Source organism: Pleurodeles waltl, chromosome 12 (assembly GCF_031143425.1).
Source record: "Pleurodeles waltl isolate 20211129_DDA chromosome 12, aPleWal1.hap1.20221129, whole genome shotgun sequence".
NCBI lineage: Eukaryota > Metazoa > Chordata > Amphibia > Caudata > Salamandridae > Pleurodeles > Pleurodeles waltl.
In genome coordinates, this window is record NC_090451.1 from 250369431 (window position 1) to 250391287 (window position 21857).

Genomic DNA, 21857 nt, shown 5'->3' on the forward strand with positions numbered 1-21857 from the left:
TGGATGAGCAGTCAAAGGCTCCCTATGGGTTGGGGAGGGACTCTAGATACAGGTAAGTCAACACAACTCATAACTGAAAGTGCACACAGTATGAACAACAAATCAATGTCCAGTCCAATACTTCCTTTTATAAGAAAAAGAAGTATATTATTTTAGCTCTACACATGCAAAGGAATAACAATACTCGTATGGAATAAGACCCTCCCTTTGAGGTCTGGGACTATAGTAGTTGTCAGGCAAGTTCTTGTACCACCTTCTCTGTTATAACGTGTTCAAGGTGATTCCTCTTTCACTGGTGGCCATATTAAGGGAATGCCTACTTGTAGGCACTACTTAAGAGTTCTAATTTGAGTCCTTGGTTATTAGTCAAAAGTGTCTATGGTGCTGCAGCACCATTAGAAGGGAGTCCCCTGGGGCTTGACAGGCCCAGTTCCAGTCTCACTTGCTCCGGCGGTATGGAAGTGTTTAGAGTGCCCTCTCTGTGGGTGCTCCAGAGTCCTGATGCTGTTTGGTGAAGGTGGACCACATGCAGTTCAAGTGGCAGCACTCGTAATGCCCAGGTGTCCTCCGAGGAACTCTGTTGGCTCATCCAGCGATCAGAGCTGCTCCCGCTCGGCCAGCACTGTTTAAGTAGCTCTTCCCTCAGGGAAGAGGGGAGGAATTATCTGGCTCCCCACTGGAGCGCCAGCAAGAGTGTGGCATCTTTGGCGGTATCCTTAGGAACCTCGGGGAATCAGTCAGGTGCTATTTGTGGGCTGACCCACTGGTCACTGGAGTAATTCTCTTGTCCAGGCCATGGTCTGAGCTTGACCACAGTGGTACCGGCAGCCTTTCCTGCCACATGGGGTTTTCGTGTTACTGACAATCGGGCGGAGACTCTTCCAGTGCGTTCACCCTCACTACAGCAGCCCCAATGGCATACGGGGTCGCTAATCTTGACAGACACAAGTCTCACGCTCCTGGCCCAAATATGTTCAATGGTGCCCCCATCTGGCATATGGGGTAATGCTGGCTGCTTGGTAGCTAACAAAGATTAGGATCTCAACTTTCTCTTATAGTCCATTTCTAGGCACCAAAATGCAAATTACGCTCTGGGTCTTTCAAGTTTTATGTTAGGGTTCTGTTCCTTTTGAAATGTCCACTTCTCTTTTCTTTTTTTCTCATGAAAGGATATCTGTCACAGCAGGCATGCCTCTGAAACTGATTGGTCACTCCCATAAATTGTGATGTGGGTCAGAGTTCACACCTGGATGTCAGTCACAGTGATATGTGCATCAAAAGGCTTAGCAGAGTCTCCTGGCCCTACTCTTTTTGATTCCCTTCTCAGCCCCATTTCCCTTCCTGAGATGTGTCCAAGCCCCTTCTTTGTGATCTATCACTGAATCAAAGAGCAACTTTTTGAAGTGTAAAGGGAAGGTCCCTTACTCTAGTGTGTCCCACCCAGCATACAGTAATGCAGCAATACACAAATCTGTCTGGGGAGGGTTCTCCTCTCTTCCTGTCTTTACTCGGCAGGCCAGGGCTTCGCAAAAATGTAACACACTGTCCTCCATGTATTGTATCAATGCATGCACACTCACTCAGTGTACATTCACAGCAGACTTACTGTCAAGCATTGTTGCATTGTACTATTGCACATACAATTCAGTACACACATTGGCCTGTGTGCACTACTCAGCTGTGAAGCTATACTGTAACAGAGTGTGCTATTTGCCAACACACATACTGCCAGCACACACACACACACTTACCATGTGCGCTGCACAACACTTCACCCTTCTTTTATTGTACTTCCTGCAAGCACGCATACACCCAGCACATGCGTTCATTACACACACACTGCCCAGTACTATATCTTTCATGCCATGTATTCCTCATAGGCATACACACACTTTGCACATGCACTAATACCACATGTACTAAACAGCACTGTACTGTATCCTTCCCAGGCACCATACATCCGGCACAAAGCCACTACTACTGTGCTTAGCAGAACTCAGAATCTACCTGATGTAGGTCAGGGGTGAGTTGAGCACACAGCAGCAGAACTTTTAAAAAGGTGTCAACGGCATCTCGTCGTCATGCTTCCACACCCTGCAACTTCTTCGAAAGATCTTAAAGTGGATCCCCTCTGACACAAAGAAGACAGTAACCCACGCACTTGTCAGTAGCAAACTAGACTATGGCAATGCACTTTATGCCGGCATCACCAAGAAACTGCAGTCAAGACTACAAAGAATCCAGAATGCAGCAGCGAGACTCATCCTGGACATCCCCTGACACAGCCACATGTCCTCCCACCTCCGAGACCTACAGTGGCTCCCAGTCAACAAGCGCATCACATTCAAGCTTCTGATCCACACCTACAAGGTACTACACAACATAGGGCTTGCATACCTCATCCACCACCTCGCCTTCTAAGTACCCAACAGACAATTCCGTTCTTTCCAGCTCGCCCTCGCAGCCATTCCTGTGATCCGAAAAAGCACAGCAGGAGGAAGATCCTTCTCCTGCTTTGCAGCCCTGATGTGGACAACGCTACCTTTCAAACTCAGACAGAACACATCACTGAAGCAGTTCAGGAAGGACCTCAAGACCTGGCTATTCAATTGAGCAGCGCGCCCGCAAACACCACCTTGAGACCCTACAGGTGATTATCCGCGCTTTAGAAATCACTGATTGATTGACTCCAGTGACACAATATGAATAGGCCCCATTCACTACTACTAATCAGTACTCTGTATGCTGCCATCACCAAGGCAGTAGCCTTCCACCACTATGAGGATAGCGCTTTGGGTGCCCCTTCCCCGTCCGACAAGACTGCAATTTGACCAGTGGCAGATTCCTTTTCCTACCCCACCCGGAACTGGCCATGTGACAGATGCGTTGTTACTGTGTTGGAGAGGACATCTCAGAGAGACAGAGATGCGAGGACTTAGGTCTCTGGTGGAAACTCGGTTTCACATAAATCTTTTGGAGCACTGAGCAATCAGTTTGCCTTCAAAAGCTTTCCTTCGAAAGGGGGACGAGTACAGGTACTCTCAGACAATACAACTACTATGTGGTATTGCAACTGAAAGGGCAGGGCAGGGTTATGGGTTCTGTGCTTTGAAGCCCTATGTTTTTGGCTGAGCGATCAGGGCGTTTCTCTGATTATGCAACATGTGGCAAGATTTTTAAACGCCATATCAGACAAGCTCAGCTAGTGATACTTAATGGTTCACAAATGACATTTGCAATCTGAGTTGGCTCAGGATATCAACACTGCCTCAATTTATTCACATCACAGAGCATGCTCAACGTCAAGAATTGTGTGCATTGGAGTACCCAAGGCGATACGCCCTAGGAGATTCCTTTTGTCTTCATTGGGGCTTGGGACTTCTATAAGCCTGTTCGTCCCTGCCCCTCCTACCCAGAGATCTCAAGAAAATCAAGAGAGACAGGGCCCAAATCATCCTAGTGACTCCAGACTGAGCTACAGCAGTGTGGTATCAAGAATTTCTGGCTTGTGCATCATTCCTCCACTTGGGCTGCCTCTGCGGGAGGATCTCCTGTTGCAGCATGGGATCAGGTTCTGTACTTGAACCTGAGCATTCTACACCTCCAAGCATGGATATTGAGTGGCAACAGTTGATAACATACAATCTCCCTCCTGAGGTAGTTGGTGTGATTCTGGCAGCCAGGCATCCATCTACAAAACCTGTTTATGATTGCCACTGGAAGACGTTTGTGGGGTGGTGTTCCTTGTTTCTTACAAGCTTCCCTTTCGTATATTATTTTGTTTTGTTTTTCATTGATGCAGCAAGGCCTTGCTGTAGTCACACTCAAAGGTTATTTAGTGGCCCTTTTGGAATTTTTACTTTTGCATGATCAGCTAACTCTTTTCAAATCTCCTGTTTCAATGCTTTTTAATGGGATTGGTCCATATATTTCCTGCTGTTCCATTTATAATACCACATTGGTATTTGAATTTAGCATTAACTTAGCTAATATATTTACCTTTTGAACCAATGCATAGTTATTCTTGCAGTTGAAAACGGTGTTCCTTATAGCCATTACGTCTTCTAGGTGAGTGAGTGAACTTCAGGCCTTAATCAGTGCCTGCATTTGTTAATTTCTTTCCTGATAAGTTGATCCTTCTAATGAGGGCAGCATTAATTCCTAAGGTAGTTACACCTACCCTGTAGGACAATCCATCACTTTGTCAACTTTTTATGCGCCACCTCATCCCTCCAAGGAGGAAGAGCAACTACATCGGCTCCAACCTGAAAGAACTCCTTTTTTTTCAGAACTAGTGCATTTTGACTAAATCAACAGCTTTTTGTCTGTTTGTCTGGAGTTAAAAAAGAGGACCATTCCTAGATGGATTGTATTATGTATTATTGTTTGTTATGAGTTAGCTAGAAGACAACCGCCAGAAGGATTAAGTGCTCACTGTACCAGAGCAAAGGTTGCTAATACAGCGTTTGCTCAAGGTGTACCGGTTTTGGATATTTGTCAGGTTGCAATGTGGGCAGCTTTGCACACGTTTACCAATCAAAATTAACTAGATATTCTAGTTGGGAGTGAAGGGCATTTCACTCAGTGTGTCCTGCAGGATTTCCTAGTTTGAGCCATTCCACAGACCTGCCACGTGGGAGGTACTGCTTAAAAGGTGAGAAATCTGTAGTTAGAAGTTTCTATAAGAAGAACAAGTTACTTAACTTTCCTAACATATTTTCTAGTAGAGACTATCTAACCACAGTTTCGCTACATACCTGCTCTGTAGAGTGGGCTCCTTAAAATCTGTATGTATAAGATTGAATTACTGAAAATCTGCACACAAAAGTTATCTAATAATAGTTTCTTAATGCACAGAAAGAAACTGATGCCAGTGCAAGCAGGTGGTGTGTGTGTTCTTTACTTGAATGGCAAGACACCCAACACGTTTTGACAAGACCCACTTGTTATTTTCATGAGTGAAGAAAGCATCAAAAGACAGACTTTAAATGACCCCGTCATAATGCAAGACCTAAACAAAGGACTGCTGGAGTGTAATGTAGTTCAATTTTAGGCACCATCTTGGAAGAGTACAGAACATAATAAATAACTGGTGCCCACTGAATTGTGATACTAATACCAGTAACATATGTAACCTCAGTGTCAGCAAGAAATATGTATACAGTGAGAATGCTATGGAATTAACATCAGTCATACATGTAGATTACAAATGTAAAGTCCTTACTGGGAACAGATCAAGCCCAAGTGGGCGGCTAGATGTGAAAGTAAAATTGCAACTGTATTAATATACCATGTTCTCGCAAGGCAGATAACCATATTGTTGGTGTGCACCAAATATTTGCAGTGTAGCCAAAAGGGTAACTGGCCTGGCGTCCTGCAGTCCAAACGGGCCAAGAGAATGCAGCATATACATAATGGCACAGAGGCACAAGCTAGTGCTGATCATTATTCTGGACAAAGAAGAAGAAAAGTATAGTTCGTCCCAGGAAACAGAGAAATGGACAGAATTCTGTGCAAATGATTCATAGTCAAATTACACATAAGTGGGCTTACCACTCTCCTAAATATAAAATAGCATAAATCCAAAGTAATTAAATGTCAAACATTAGGAATACACAGCCGCCCAGAGAGGTACACAACAATCCCACCCATATTTGATATCCAGTAAATATCCAGTCTTTACCAGTCCATTTAGGGATCTAAAAGGTCCAAAATCCCTAGAGCCAAATTGCTGCAAGGAAAAAAGGTATAAATAACACATACAGAACTAATGAATAACAAATAAACAAAATGTGGTCTTGGCTTAGAGAGACGTGTTTCCACTCCAGAGTCAACCAAGTGATATCTGTCAAAAACAAAGAATGTGCAATTAAAATCGCAAACAGAAAGGGAGGGAAGAGACAATTCATGGAATGAGCCAATGGAACATAACAAGTACTACAGTACTGCATCAAAGGAAAAAATACACATTGAGTCATCAGCCCAAATGTACAGCTATTTCCTCATTCACGCTGAGCCCCACGGGGTAAAGGGTACCAAACTCAATTATGCATGTAGATTCCAATCTCCCCAGTGACAGCACTCTGTTACCACCCCTAATATTGACCAGAACTCAGTCAATGCTAAAGAACTCCAAAACGTTAAAGGCACTGTGATGGAATTCTTTTAAATGTCTGGCAATGGGATATTGCTTATCACATTTGGTGATAGCTCTTATTTGTTGCAGTATTCACTTCTTCACCTTAAGTACCGTACTCCTGATAAATTGCACAGGCATTCACACAGGATTCCGAGTTCCAGGACAACCCTTTCAAGATTCTAAATTCACGGGTTGTGCCAGGTATCACAAAAAAGATTGAGCATTTCTTCAATCTTTGCATGCTTTGCACTTCCTTCATGTCACAAACCCACAGTCCTGATGGGTCCAGGTGTACCCTGCTTGTCCACTACCATGTTCCTGCAGAGAATGTCTTTGAGTGATTTGCCTCCCCTGAATGAAATCATTTGGTGTTCTCACACATACATAGACACAATGTCATCCTTATGAAGTGTGTGCCAGTGTTTTTGTACCATGTTCCTTACTTTACTCGAATCCCTGCTGAATGTGGTGATGAATCTGATGGGTTCACCTGTGTTAGGTGGTTTGTTACCTGTGACCAGCAAGTTTTCCTTCTTTAATTTGTCAGCTTTAGCACACGCAGCCTTCAAAGTGTTTGAACCATAACCCCTATCTTGGAATCTTTTTAACATAAAAGAGAACTGCATCTCCTTGCATCTGTGGTTTACACATTCTGAGTTATACATCAAATCTGTAGGATGCAGCCAATGGACAGATTTATGTCCAACCATGCAGAGAGATTGATGTAAACTAGATAGCCTGAGGGAAGGTTTGATATGTGGTCAAATGCTGTGACCCCATGCGTCCATGCAGGGTCTATTGGGTCCCGTTCTTTAAGCATAATTTATTGTGTTAACATTGGATTCCACATCAAAATCAGTTGCTCAAGTGAGAAATCAGTTGATGCTGCTTAATGCTGAACTCATAAGTCCATATCAGAATGCTAAGAGACGTGATTGTGCTTGTGTTTGGGCTTCCGAATGTAAAAACTAAACTATTGCACCGTTACTTCTAGTGTGTAATAACATTTTCTATAATGCTAACTTCCCTGATGTTCTGTGTGACTAATGTATGTAGCTTGGATTATTGATGCAGTTTGTACACAAACATGTTTCTTATATTTTTTGGGAAATAGAGAATGTAGGAGCATATCAGACAAGGCTTAACATGCACTGATTTGCTCTCATTGCTGTCAAGTCTCATTCGTACCGACCCCCACTATGCAGCACCCTCGTCCTCACCTTCACAAAATATCAAAGCTATTGTCTCTTTGTGGTGCGGAAAATCAAGCCTTGTTCTTGTTACACTGATCTCCTTCCACTAGGTGACTTACTTTGTCCCACCATAAATGTACCCACTGGAAGTTTCGAAATATCTCTTTAAAAAAATAATCATTTCACATCTGAACGACTCTGACTCTGCATTCATCCAAGTGAATCCTATTTTATACCCCCTGAAGATAAAAGAGCTAAAAGAGGCAGAGAATTTGCAGCCCAAGGATCCAGATTACAATATGTGCTTCCTTTGAACAATCTCCCCAAGATTGGCCAACTCCGTTTTTAGAAGAAAAACCAAAGTTAGCCTTCTCTAAATTCTTACTGTCCTAGAAAGCAGAGAGCACTCCGATAGGTTTCGGTTTCCCTGGCTGCAATGTGCATGTTGAGATATTCATTAGAGGAAGATTGCACTATTCTGCCATGAAGTCGGTACCAATCGCTGAAAAGCGTATTGAAAAAGAAATCACGTTTACAATCTGGGAAAAACTCACTCTATCAGAAAAACTGTTGCAACATAAGAAGGCAAACCATGAAATTGGTTTCCTCGGGATTGAAACACTTTTACTGTTCCTTTGATGTTTGACACAAAAGCTGTGTACGACGGCTTTAGAATCGTCGTTTTCTACTATGATTGTGATCCTGTGTTTTTTACATTTCTCATTTTCCCTGTGAATTCTGTCACCTACCTTAAAATCAACTTGAAGTGCCTTTTTTGTGATTTCCTTTTTTTTTTATTCTTCATAGAAATACCTGATTAAAATATAAAAACCACATATTTTTGGTCTGGTTTCCATGGTTTCCTTTACACGATTAGACGTTTTTAAAATGTGTCTTTCTTTGTAATTGAGCATCCCCAATTTCTTAAGCGCTAAGGGGCAGATATCCCTGCTCCCCTTAGCATCCCTTACCGCCACCATGTTTGCGCCATATTTAAAAGATGCCACACAGTGGTGCAGGGTAGGGAGCAATAGTGTCATTTCCCATGACGCTATTGATGTACTCTGAGGAGTAGGGCCAAAATATTGGCGCTACTCCTGCAGAGTACATAGGGCCCTATTCTAAAGAATGGAAGCCCACTTTTAACGCCTGCTTTTGAGCAGGCGTTAAAAGTGCCGTAAAAAATGGCGCAAGGAAATCTCATAGATTACCTTATGCCATTTTTCCATTTCCCCTAACAGGGCAACGCCCCCTTTGCATACATTATGCCTGGCGCAGGCATAATGTAGTGCAAAGGGTTGCAGAGTGGTGCAATGCATGCTTTGCACCACTCTGTAAATACGGCGCTGGGATTTCGACTTCGTTGGGCCACATTAACATAAAAAATAATGATATTATTGTCAGCAAGGTGGCGCTAGGGCAATATAGATATGCCCCTAAGTGTGCCAAATCTATACATTATGGTGCTCCCGCACTGAACATGTCCTGTCCCTGCATAGTTGCAGTCTTTTTCTTCTCAGATGTTTGAATGGAGTGGTCAGCTGAGCAACACGAATTTTTAAACAAAACTCATTGATTTTTTTCCTCCACTCCTCTTGGAAACATATATATGCATCTGAAATGTTTGCTGGTAAACTAATAAAAGGGATATACTCATAATTGAATCTTCACATTGACTGATTATGCTTACAGGAGAGTATCATATTGATTAGTAATATTTACTCGTTTGAGTAAGAAAAAAATCTAATTTAAGTTTTTTCAAGTAGCATTTAGCAAATGAAACACATGTGTTTTTACATTTTATTGTACTAACTGAAAATAAAAATGCAGAAGTAGAAGAATTAATAGGCTTTCGAAATCTCAGCGATCCCTTCTTTTGAAGGCGGAATCCTGACAATTGGACCACGTGGCTGTAATGGAACACTTTGATGAACACAGAAAACGCTTGCACATAGGGCTTTCAGCTCAAACACAAATGCGAGAAGATGGACTATGGTCGGCCTCTGAAATGGGATTAATGATTTACCTTAACTATTTTTGTTACATTTTAACACTTTAGTGCTCCTGCTACATGGTGAACAAGAAAAAAGTTGTATTTTACTGAATGAATGTTGTTGTATGTTTCCTGTCACACCACTTACCTATCAAGTGAATGTGCAATATTGTAGAAAAATTCATATGTGTTCTCACTCAATATTCACTGAACTTAATATCTTAGGTTCTATATTGTCAGGAAAGAAACACTCCTTTACATCTACAGTAACCTTCCCATTGCAGCAGCTCATCATACACCACATTCAGCTTTTGAAATGCAAACGTGTGTGCCCACTTATATCGGATTGCACTCATGTTCCATCCATTGATTCATAGGTTAGCACAGTTGTGCCCCGTAGCAGTCCCATGTACAATATACGGACAAGGTTAAGTTTACTAGAACCACTGTCAACTCGCCATTGTCTGTAAATGTACACAAAATAATCTGCCATTTTACATTCCCAAAGAGCAAATTGACACGTGTCCACCCTCTATGGCCATTTCACACTAGGCATTGCTTCTTTGACCTTGGCACATAGGGGTCCTAACGGTAAGGGTTTGTCTTGTTGTAGTCTGTGCACTGTTATTAACTAGTCATTTTACACAGCTTGCTTATACTTTGCCTTTATTGATACTTTGTGATCCTGGCTCCTATGGATCTTGAGAGGTGGAGGGCCTTGGCCATTCTTGTATTTTTTACACAAAACGGATACTTTCTGTTAATTTCTTGCCACAATTTAACCTGTACTAGTTGTAAAACTTTCACCCTGTGTGCAGATGGAATAGAACGTCTACACAATTCTAGGATTGGTTTTTTCCTGTCACCGTAGGTCTTTGATACTTCACTCTGTTTAAAATGCCCACATTTACACGTTCCTGTTTTTACCTTGTTTAACCATGTCCTATAGCACTTGGACAAGTTCCTAGTTGGATGCTTTCTGTTCTTATTGATTTTTTTGCTTTTCAAAGTTTTATACCTAAGAGTTGAGTACTTCTGACATTCGTCAGGCACATATTTGAAGGGTATGGAAAAAATATGACAATTTCACTGTTGTATACTTGTTGGTACAGAAAGCAGAGAATCGTATGTCTGTTTTCAAATTATGCATTTCTTCAGTTACAGAACGTGTCTTCTTGCCTACCATGTACCATGATGCCAGAATGCGAACCAAAAGCAGCCTCCCCACTTCACCCTAATCAACCTCTCTCTCCCCCATCCCCCACCTCCCGCCCCATAAAGAACAGACTTTGCCTGCTGCGGTAAACCTGGAGGGACTGACTGAAGAAAATGGCTGAGGAGTTCGCCCTCTGCGCTGAAAAACAAAAACGGCCTTCAAAGGCTTCAGCCTTTCCCCCACACTCTTCTTTCTGACAAATGCATGTGCAGTCTGGCCCTACTTGTAATGCCTGGATTACTTACTGATAATCTTCATTACTCCGATTCCTCATTCCTCATCTCATTACTTACTACATCCATACTGTGAAGTGAGGCCTCACCACAGTCACCCCATACCTATCAACTCCTAATAAAATAAAGAAAAACAACCCCGCCCCTTTAGTATTAAAGGGTTGCAAGATTATGCACTTTCTGAACTTACCAAGCCTCCACAGACACTCCCTAAAATTTAAAGCGAGGGTGGATGGGAACATGAGTAATGGGATAAGAATGAGGAATCAGAGTAGTCCAGCATTACAGATAAGTAAGTCAGACTTTACCTTCTCATCCATTCCTCGCCCCATTCCTTAATATATACAAGAATACCCAAGCATACATAAAGACAAAAGACAGTCATGCTCAAAGTACTTATTTAATACTGAAATCAAAACAAAAAGAGGCATGATTCCATCACTAGAAAAAAGACAAAAAGACTTTCAGTTCTATACCTGAGAAGAACTCGGAAATGCTCTACCAAAATCTAATTCAGATCCCTGAGCTAGATTCAGACTGTAATGATCAACACAAGAAGACTGGGAAACAGAGGTTGCTGCAGCTGATATATATGTAATGGAACCACCACCCCATTCTGCCCTTGACTTATCCATTCCATGAGTTGATCAAGTCTCAAAAGGGCCATGAGCCACACGCTCTGCCATTGAGTAAGCAGTGGAGGTCATGTCACTTATCCAGCTGCATATGGTTGAAAGAGAGGACTTTTTCCTCCTTGTTTGCATGACCACAATTCACAAAAAAGGGCGTCAACCATCCTAAAATCCGCCTATCTACCCAAATAAATCTTTACTGCCATGACAACATCCAGAAGAGATTCACCACCATCCTATGTAACTTACATGGGTGAACCCAAGCACAGGATCTACTCCATCTGCTTCTGTGTCCGAAAGTGACTGTCAGTGCTGCAACTATACGGAGCTCCTTACCCCTCTCTAAAGAGGTAGAACGTCATAAGTGTAAATGTAGGCTTCTCTTGGCTGTGAGCTCCGTTCCTGGTAATCCTGCGAACCTCCACCTTGGTGGAAGTGCACTCTAAGCATTATTGGGATAACCTAAATGGTGACTAATCCATTTGATGTCTAGGTCTTGGCAGTGATCCTGGATCAGTCTCATTTCCATTCTTTCATTATTAAACAGTGCTAATGTTCTACTCGGTGCTTCTTTTTACGTCATTTTTAGAACATTTGTGAAGGGCTCAAAGCAGTGCCCTGTAGTAAATCATCTTTAAAAGATGTATTCAGTATTCAGGCAATGCTGTCCCATATACTGTGTGCAGAACACAAATGTGCAGTTTCATTGTGAATGCAATGTGCCCAAGGCCCATAAATCTTCACTTTTGGACTCTTGTTGTTGCTAGGAGTTTATAATACAGTCTTCATTTTGTAAAATACTTGGTTGAATGTTCCCGTTGATAGGAAAGGAGGGCATCTGTCTAGCTACAGAGTATTTGAACTTACCCCTAGTTTTACAAAAGTGGTAACATGTTACATTGATTACGAAATTAAACGGATGAAAAAGTGCTGTTTTGTACTCTTGACATTTTCGAATGCAGCTGCTAATGATGCTGTCTACATTTATACCTTCTTCATAGCTTGTCGAAATGCTGGACATATCTGTTCCTGCTGTTGCCAAGCTGAGACGTCTCTTGGACCACCTCCCCAGAGAAGCATTGCCAGATGTTGTAACCTCTGTCATTCGTACATCTGATAAAGAAAAGCTTCAGGTATTTGGTACCAAAATTCTGCAACTGTTGTTTCGACCATGGAATGTCTTCAGATTGTGGTGCTTGCTATAATAAAATCTGGAAGCATAAACAACTAACCCTACTAGAGTGACTGCATGTGCAGTTCTTATCCCTCGGCTTGGGTGCAGGCAGGTTTTCACCTGGACATGTAATGTAGTATGATGTAATTTTATGAAGAGCCGACTTTTGTTGAAATCACTGAATTTTAATGCTTGAATTAAAATATTGTTCTTAGATCTGCAGCGGATATGACGCATGAGCCTTTTCATTAGACCAAAGGTCTTTGGCCGTGTGCGGTGTGGGTTAGTTGTATGTGGGTACTTGGCTGCAGGTCAGGCCCTCCGGCCAACATCGCAGTGCGCACAGCCTCTGGCCATGTGCAGCAGCAGTTGGAATTAACATATGGTAATTAAATATTACTTTACGTTTAAAAAAAAACAGAGAAATTGACTTAAAAAAACAAAGGTTACAGGGACTTTATAGTTAGAATTAAAAATCCTTAGGAATTCACTGAAAAAAACAAAGGTTACAGGAACGCTATAATTATGTTCACATTTTACACACACACAGCCATAGAAATTCAAGGTATAGTTATACTTATCTGAAGAAACTGTAGCTCATGCCCTAAGGTAACTATAACTCGCGCCCTCGCCGTGCACTGCTAATTACCCCCACATATTACATCACTCGTTACATCTTCTATGACATCATTGATAATATCACTGTAACATTTGCTGTAAAATTATTGATGAGAAAGCTGTGCATGGCAGGGGTGTGAGTTATGGTTACCTCAGGGCACAAGTTATAGTTTCTTCAGATAAGTATATAACTGCTGAATTTCTGTGGTTTTGTGTGTGTAAAATGTGAACCTAACTATAACATCTCTGTGTTTTTTCAGTGAATATATCTTCCACTGTCAGTAGCAGTCGCCACTGTGTAGTTATGGCTCAGACATTTTTAAAATGTCCCTTTAAATGTTATCCCTGTGTACAGATTTTCACAAAACGTGGCACTGTACCTAGTGAGTTTCAGCATGCCAAGTTTGATGTAGATCTGTTCATGTGGAAAAAGACTAAGAGCAGTGGGTGGGGGAGAAACGTTTATTATTTCTCATTTTAGTTCATATAGGAAATTTGACTGAACAGAAGAGCAAAAACCGCTGAATGGGTTTAAACTAGACTTGGCATGAGCATATAATGTTACTCAGAAATTGAGCTTCAGTAATTCTTTTTTGAGATATGTGTGTTTTTAAATGTTGCTAATTAGGATTTGAAGAGTTAACATCTATCTATCTAAAAAAACTCTCTCTCTCTCTCTCTCTCTCTCTCTCTCTATATATATATATATATATATATATATATATATATATATATATATATATATTTATATATATATATAGATGTGTGTGTGTTTAGACTTGCAAGTTAATCCTGTCAATCACATCTTCAGAGTTTTAGACAGTGCGATTGGCTAGTGAGTTTTTATACTGGGAGAAAAAATAATTATCCCCTCCGTCTCTCCCACACCCAATCAGAGACTGAAACTGTACCTGGAACCTAGAAAAATACTCACACCCACAATATTTGAATCATGTAGTTCTTTACTAACATTGACAAATAGAACTAGATTCCTATCTTTTATTACCAAAAGGCTTTGCAAGATGCAGGGGTGTGGGATTTCTATAGCACAACGCCCAGGACATATTGTCGGGGGTAAGGACAATATGTTTTATTGTTTATTTTGTCCTTGGGACAAGTAGGCCCAACCCCCTGAAGCACACTCCTTTGGCTGCCAGTTTACAGTAACATATTATGTATCAGGGAAGAGCACTGTCTGCAGTTAAGGTAATATTTATGTCCATATGTTAATGCTGTTATAACTTGTATTTGTGGTTCATTAATGCAGAGCCTTTATTATTAGAGTGAGCCCTCTAAGGGAATGTACTACTGACTCTGACTGTATTACTGACAGCAGTTCCAGTACAAAAATGTAAAACACATTTGTAAAGTTTGACAATATGAGGCTGCGTATAATACTCCCGGAATGCTCTCTGATTGGGTGCAAATATTTGCAGAAGCTGAAAGCAAGATTGATGATTCTTTGCTTTCAAAATACAATGTTCACAAAAAATGCAACTATGACAAAAAAAAACCGTTTTGCTAAATTACTATAAGTGGCCATTTCTTTGAAGTATCATTTAGTAAAATGTGTTGATACAGGTTAGCATTTCCAAAAATATTCATAATGGCATTGGTACCCAGCCTTATGGTTTTGTCAATGTGTCATGGTTGACATGGTTTTTATAAAACTTTATTGTTGTGGGAGCTACCGAGTCCTCACTATTATAACAGACTTTGCCAGAAAAAAGCATAAATATTTTTTGGTTTCAAAAAGCACACATTACCACAGTTGGCACTGATCAACACTTTGTGTGTCAATATGCTAATTGTGAAAGAGAAAAATGCTGTCACAGTGAAGCAGCCCTAAAGAGAGAGCAATACAATTGTAATAATTACAAAAGATGTTAGTTAACGCCAGACCAAATGAAATGCCATACTCTTAAAGAAAGTCACAAAAAGTGCATCCATGGTATATGTTCTTGCATTACTGTAGATTTATGTCTTTCATAAATTCAGAAGAATTGACTGAAGTAAGCCAGGAAATAAAACTGGTAGAAAATATTTTTAACTCCATTTTAACACAAGCAATATGCTGGAGCAGATTAGCTCATGCGAAAATCTGTTGAGTGTTTAGAAGTTCATTTCCTCTCCCCAACCACTTTTTTTTCCATACCTGGAAGAAGTTTTACTTCTGCCCTTGTCCAGGAGTAAATTCCCAGTCATTCTCAGTATGGGAAAAGATTAACGAAGAACTGGTGAAAGCCCCTAAAACATACTCATTGGTAGGTTTGCACAGACTCAAAAGGGTACTCCAACTCTGGAACTATTAACTTACTGCTAACTCCATTCCCAGTAGGCAGATATGTCTGTGGAAAGGTGCGAGGGCTATGGGGAAATGCTATTATTCAAACCTTACTATAGTATGAGCCCTGGCATAATCAGAGAGGCTATTATCAGAGCTCTTATATAATGAGATCAGTGCCATAATTTGTCATCTCACCACATAACACCAAAGGGGCAAGTGGATTGTGTTACAGGACAAGTAGATGTATGAAGCATTCTATTCCATGGACAAGTAGATATTTTATTAAATTCCACACACTTTTAAGGTGGTATATCAGAGGTTTTAAATGTTGTTGTAATAACACATTTCTGTTCCCATGATTGTGATGATGCTGATAAAGCAAGTGTGCCCAATTTTAATAGCTACAGCCCATAAATGTATAGTTTTCATGTACATATGTGGGGGTATTGTGGGTTTAGGGTTCAGGGCTTGCTGGAGAATCAACCGTAATGTTGCTACCAACCAGCCTGCATATATTTGTGAATTAATATGCAGTTTTGGGTATTGCGTGAGTCATGTAATACATTTTTCCTTTTACAATATAATACAATAAACTTATAAAGCGCACAGTGTCTCCAAGAAAACGTCTCTGTGCTAGCAGCCCTGACATGTATAATGGCTATGATACCATCCAAATGCCTAGTTAACACACAGGTTTTCAAGAGTTTCCGGAAAACCTGTATAAAAGGAGCAAAATGGAGGTAGGAAGACAAGCAGTTCCATAGTTTGCAAATCAAGTAAGAAAAGGAACAACCATCTCTTCTAGCGCAACAGGTCCTGGGCACAAGAAGAAGTCTTTGTCCGTTAGAGCGGAGTGAACTCAACTGACAGTAGGGCAGCAGCCGCTTCCTCAGGTAACCCAGGCCTCTCAGTTCACAGGCACTGAAGGCAAAGAGAGAGCTTTACATTTAATGGGACTGCTATTAGGTAACCAGTGAAGACGCTAGCAAGGCTGTCACCGAGATCCAAGAAGGGGATCTTCATGATCAACCTGCCCACTGCGTTCTTGATTATCTGTAAACAACGGAGAAGATAATGTCGTAAGCTCATGTAGAGGCTATTAGCATAAACTAGTTTTGATGTCACTAAAGCATGAATTACAGATTTTCCGCAGTCCCCTGGAATCATATGAATCACTTTCCTAATTGTTTCCAGCATGAGGAAGCAGCTGGCAGCCACTGCTTTAACCTGGGGTTCGAATTAAAGAGCAGAATCAAATGTAACCCCTACATTTCTTACCACCAAGGCAGGAGAGTGGAGAGACCCCAATTTGGATGGCTGTCAATTGCCGGTGTCTGGGTGGTCAGTACTCCAGGAAAAGACAACCTTTGTTTTATCCAAATTCAATTTAAGGCAGTTCGCATTTATTCAATCACTAACTGTCCTCAAACAGTCTTTAAACGCAGCCAATGAGCCAACTCCTTTTATTTGAGCAATAGCATCAACTGCGTATAATCAGCATAGGAAATAATGTGTTTGACCCATGCATCTACTAATTTGGCCAAGGGAGCAAGATATATATTATCCCAGAGGAACCCCACAGACGAGAGGTTTGGCTGAAGATGTAAAGGGAGGAAGAAAGACCCTTTGAGAGTGGTCCTTCAGAGAGGACCTCAGCAATGCCCCAGATGTACCATGGATACCCACTTCCCCAAGTCGGTGCAAGAGGAACGAGTTATTGAAGGCTGCTAGCATCTCAAGAAGGACAACCACGGCCACCCAGCCTTGGTCAAGGATGACCCTAAGTAGAAGCGCTGTCGAGGAAATGATTTGAATGCCTGTTGTGTGATTTTAGACCAACCATGGTGAATTGCCTGCCAGGCCTGGCGGGCAGACAGGTCCACAGCCAAACACCGCTGAGCAGAACCAAAGACCATGTGGGCGAGCAAGGATGGTTTGGTGCAGTGCCTGGATGTAGACCAGGTTCTGCGGCTAAGCGATATAAACATAAGCTTGGGTCACGCGCAGAGTGGGTTGGACAGAAGGGCATTCAGGTGTAGGGCCTGATCACAGGCTAGTCCCTGCGGGTAGCTTTTCCTTTGTACCTCCAAAGACTGTGCATAGCAGGGGTCGAAAATAAGTACATCATAAAAAGAACAATGACATTCGTTGGAAAAAACACTGCTAGAAAGTGAGTTTTGGTTGTGAGTTCAAACTCAGCAAACCACTAAAATTCCCCAGTTAATGTTTGCAATTGACACCATACCCTGCATAACTTGTGCCACCCGCCATGTTCAGAACAGTAATTTGAAAACGTCCATAAACAAAGGAAAGAGCAAAAAAAAAAAACCTGGTGATTTTTGCAAGTTATGGCATGTGTCTTGTGCTTTGGGAACCATAGCTGGTAAATTTCAGTGTGGTTTTTCACATTTGAGCCAGAGCCATGACTCAATTTTAACTGTAGGTTAATCAGTGAAAACACATGTATAGGTATAGATGTATAGCTAGATAAAATAAACATGACTGAATGGATTTACACCAAATTTGGCAAAAATGTAGAACTTGACTCAGAAAGTGTGCTTTTCCTTATTTGGTGTAAATCCATTCATCAATTTTTCAGAAATGTGCATTTAAAGAGGTGTCTGCGGTAGTCATTAATTAGTTAAAACATATAGTGATAACTAGTTAGTCTTGCGGTACTGTGATTTAAAATAAATAGTGGCCGCTGATTAGTAAATTGTAAAGCACACAATGTTCATGGAGGAATCATTTGCATACAGATATTTCAGCGATATTAAATACTATTAATGTTGTAATTAACCATAGATCAAATTCCATAAATGAATAAATCTTCAAACAACATGTAATTTGTTTCTGGGAAAATGAAGAATGTTTATATATTCACTAATAATATATCCATCAATATAGCAAAGCAACAAAGAGATTTTTTTATTTTTTATACAAATGCACTGGTGACCCCTCTAGTCCACAATCCCTTTACATCCAAGGGACAGAAGGAGAGCACCAACCCTCCTGACACCCCAACCACAAAAGGTTTGAGTCCTATATCCAGTCTTTCAACCAATCAGAAATCACTCCTAAGGGACTCCAGCAGCTTGTGCGAAGAATTGTGTCATGGAGAGGATAAGTGCCACGTTTTAGTCTCCCAAGGCTGAAACTGTCCATGAGACCAGCCTCAGGACAATGTGTCAAAGTAGATTAAATTACAATAATTTTTGCTTTCAGCATCAACTTCCTGGAACAGCACTGCTTAATTCTTTTCATCCGGCACATTCAACGCTAGTCAGTTACTCCAGTATAAAGAAAGGATGATGCCATTTCACCACCGATACATCAACTCCCACTGGGCTTGAATCAATCGTATTATATTACCCAGTTCTCTGGGGAATATTGGGCTACCCTGTTTATTTGTAACTCTGATTAGTCGAGGCAGCTGTTTGTCCCCTGGCCTTTTTTGTACTGCAGGCTGGGTGTCCCAAGCCATGCAGCCAACCTTGCGCTTGCTGTGCGTAGTTGAATTGGGGGAGGGGCACAGGACATTGCCACCCTGAGGCTGAGCACAACCTTTGGGTTGGCCAATCCTTAAATTAACATTAATAAACAAACAACACAAACAGTTTGGTATCGTTTGTCCAGAAATGGTAGTTTTAAGAGGAACTTTTTAAAAATGTTTTATTTCATATTTTCTTAGTGAACTAAAACCAAGGTAAAAAAGAACTTCAAAGCTTGGATCCGAAACATTGAAGAAACAAATATTTTTTACACACTTGCTGGTGAGCAGTAAGGAGGTGGTCTTGGACTAGCAAAGACAAATCTACCACAGTACATGCAATTGTACTGTAGAGGCGGTTCAAATTGTTGGTCAGGTCGGCTGCAGTGCAACAGGAGCCGTGTCGCCTGGCTGTACACTATGCAGTGGAAGCTCCTTCGTCCTATTGGCGCTTTCGTTTCACAGCATTTAGCTGCCTGGTGTGCCATGCCTTCAGACGTTTCTACATCCGAGAGGTATCAGAACAATATTTTTTCCCAGTATCTCTGGAAAATTGGTGATCGTACAGGTTGAAGATGTCTATATTGGCCGAGACATTTCTTTCCTCTTGGTGGAAGTTTGAGGAAGTCCCAGATGACTAAATGGGATTTCGTCTGCGAGTCCTCCTGCTGCTTCTCTTTTTCTGCTGAATGTGTTCTCTTTTGTTCTCCTCCAGATGCCATTGTTTGTTTTTGGCACAAATTCAGATTTTGCAATACAAAAAAACTGCAGCAACTGTAGAGTGTGTGCATGCTCAGAAGTGCCACTCCTTAGTAAAAGTAAGAGCGTGGGAATTTCCTGGTAACACATCAAACTAATGACATTACCCAATGAGGTAGTGTTTCTCTTTCAGTCATAGGTACTACAGTACCACGAACCATAAATGCAGAAATATCTGTATAAGCTTCAAGACATCTTCCATATTTGGGCCTGTGAAGAAACCTTAAGGCTCAAAGCTGAAATACAAGCACCCCTTCATAGGGAACACAACTTTTGTTGTCTTAAAGATTCAAGTTCCACTGTACTTTTGTGATACCCAGAAAAGGTCCAGTGGGAGGAGTGATGCAGCACTTACTCATTGGCTGTGCAGGAGTACAGCAGTAAATCATGTGAGGTCCAAAAAAATAGAATGTGATATTTTGTACTGTTAATGTCAGTTGTGCCTTCCTTCGCTGGCCTCTTTGCTGATACTGTTCTCCCATTTCACCCCTGTCACTAGTTCTCAGCATGTATGCCCCGTCACCTCCTACCTGTCCTCTGTCGTCACATTGCTGCTGTCATCTATGCTGGCCTGCTCTCAATTGCCAGCTTGGTGCCTCTGTCCCTGCCCCTTCCCATCTGCCCCCTGTCGTCTGTGGTACCTTGTAGTGCTCCTGCCCACACCTGCCTGCTCTCGTTGGTTAGCTTGCTAATCTTGCCCCTTAGTTTTTTGTCTCTGTGTCTGTGCGTGCACACAAAAAGTAAAAATATGCATCCAGTCTCTTCTACACACAATCACAATTTGTAGGTAGACGCAGACTGGCTTGAGTAGAAGGTGGTGCACAGCAGGGATGGGGGGCAGTCAGGGTGTTAGCAACCTACTAGTGTTGGAACAACTTCCAGGTAGCTGTACTTGGTGTTTTCTTGCATGATTCCCAGGAAAGGGAGTATGCATATTCCCATAGAAGTGTTATTTTAACTCTGGGATCACTCACAAAGTTATTACTTTGGCAATGTTACTCAAACATTTGTAATATTTTCCCATCCTAGCTCCACTTCTTAAACATGCACCTAAAAAGAGTTGGTGTAAGTTCTGTTATTATGGAAACTTTTCAAAACACTCCATTTCTTCTGGCAGGGAAGGATTTCTCTCCATGAAAATAAAATTCTCCATGTAGAAAAAAGTGGGAAGGAATGTACAGATGCACATTTCCTGTACCGTGTTTTTGAGGTTAGGATTATGCATGGACTATTGAGTGGAATCTGTCTGTCCTTCAGCATGAGTGGGATTGTAGAGGGGAAGGGCTTTAAGTGGGTTAGTTATTGGAGGCTGGTTAACAACCTGGTCCTTGGTGAAGCTCTTCCTGATTACCACTGCATCTTGCTATTAAAAATTCTCTTATCCTTGTACCTGGAGACTGGCGACCTCTGAACACGTGCATTGACGTTTTGCATATTATTAGGGGACATAATTATAAATAAATCTATTCAGTTGGTAAATTTTAAGGGAAGGTCTTGAGGTGTGAATCTACAATTATATGATGTTCCTTGTTTTTTGCAAAATTCGGAATGCTTACTAGGTGTTCACTTCCAATGTATGTTGGTAGAACTGAAAAATATTGTGTATCAGCTATTTTCTGTTTTAAGATTTTAGATGCTGTTGGTCTAGAAGAGCGTTTCAAGATGACTATCCCACTTCTTGTGAGGCAAATTGAAGGTCTGAGGCTGCTTCAAAAAACCAGAAAATCAAACCAGGATGATGACAAAACGGTATGATAAGTATTAATGTAACATTGATTCACACCCAAAACTGTAATTCTGTTTCTGTTTCTGTTTTTTCTGTTTCATTCTCATCCTGAAGGTCACGGCCCTTGTCACAGGAGTGGCTTGTTTCTGTCTCTAAATAGCGGAAGAAGGAAAAGCTGAGATTTATAATAAAAAAGAGAGTAAGATCCGGAAGTGATTATGTAGATTTGTTTAGGTTTTGGTCCCAGAAACTAGTAAGCCTTATCTTGGTCGTAGAGGGGGTGATATACTGACATTGCTGTAATTAGTAAGCTGCACAGCCCAGCATGCTATTAGATGTTTGTAATCAGTAGAAAGTTTTCTTTTTTTTTTTTTTTTACGTTCGTTTCACAAAGTTG

General features: G+C 41.3%; 1 protein-coding gene across 1 annotated transcript in view; it reads left to right on the forward strand.

Moving 5' to 3' along the window:
• Positions 1 to 21857, forward strand: part of LONP2 (lon peptidase 2, peroxisomal) — an 885840-nt gene that overhangs the window by 95257 nt on the left and 768726 nt on the right. Inside the window, exons 3-4 of the mRNA XM_069217806.1 lie at positions 12408 to 12539; positions 21361 to 21483. Coding sequence (XP_069073907.1) covers positions 12408 to 12539; positions 21361 to 21483 — 255 coding nt within the window. The remainder of the gene's footprint in view (positions 1 to 12407; positions 12540 to 21360; positions 21484 to 21857) is intronic.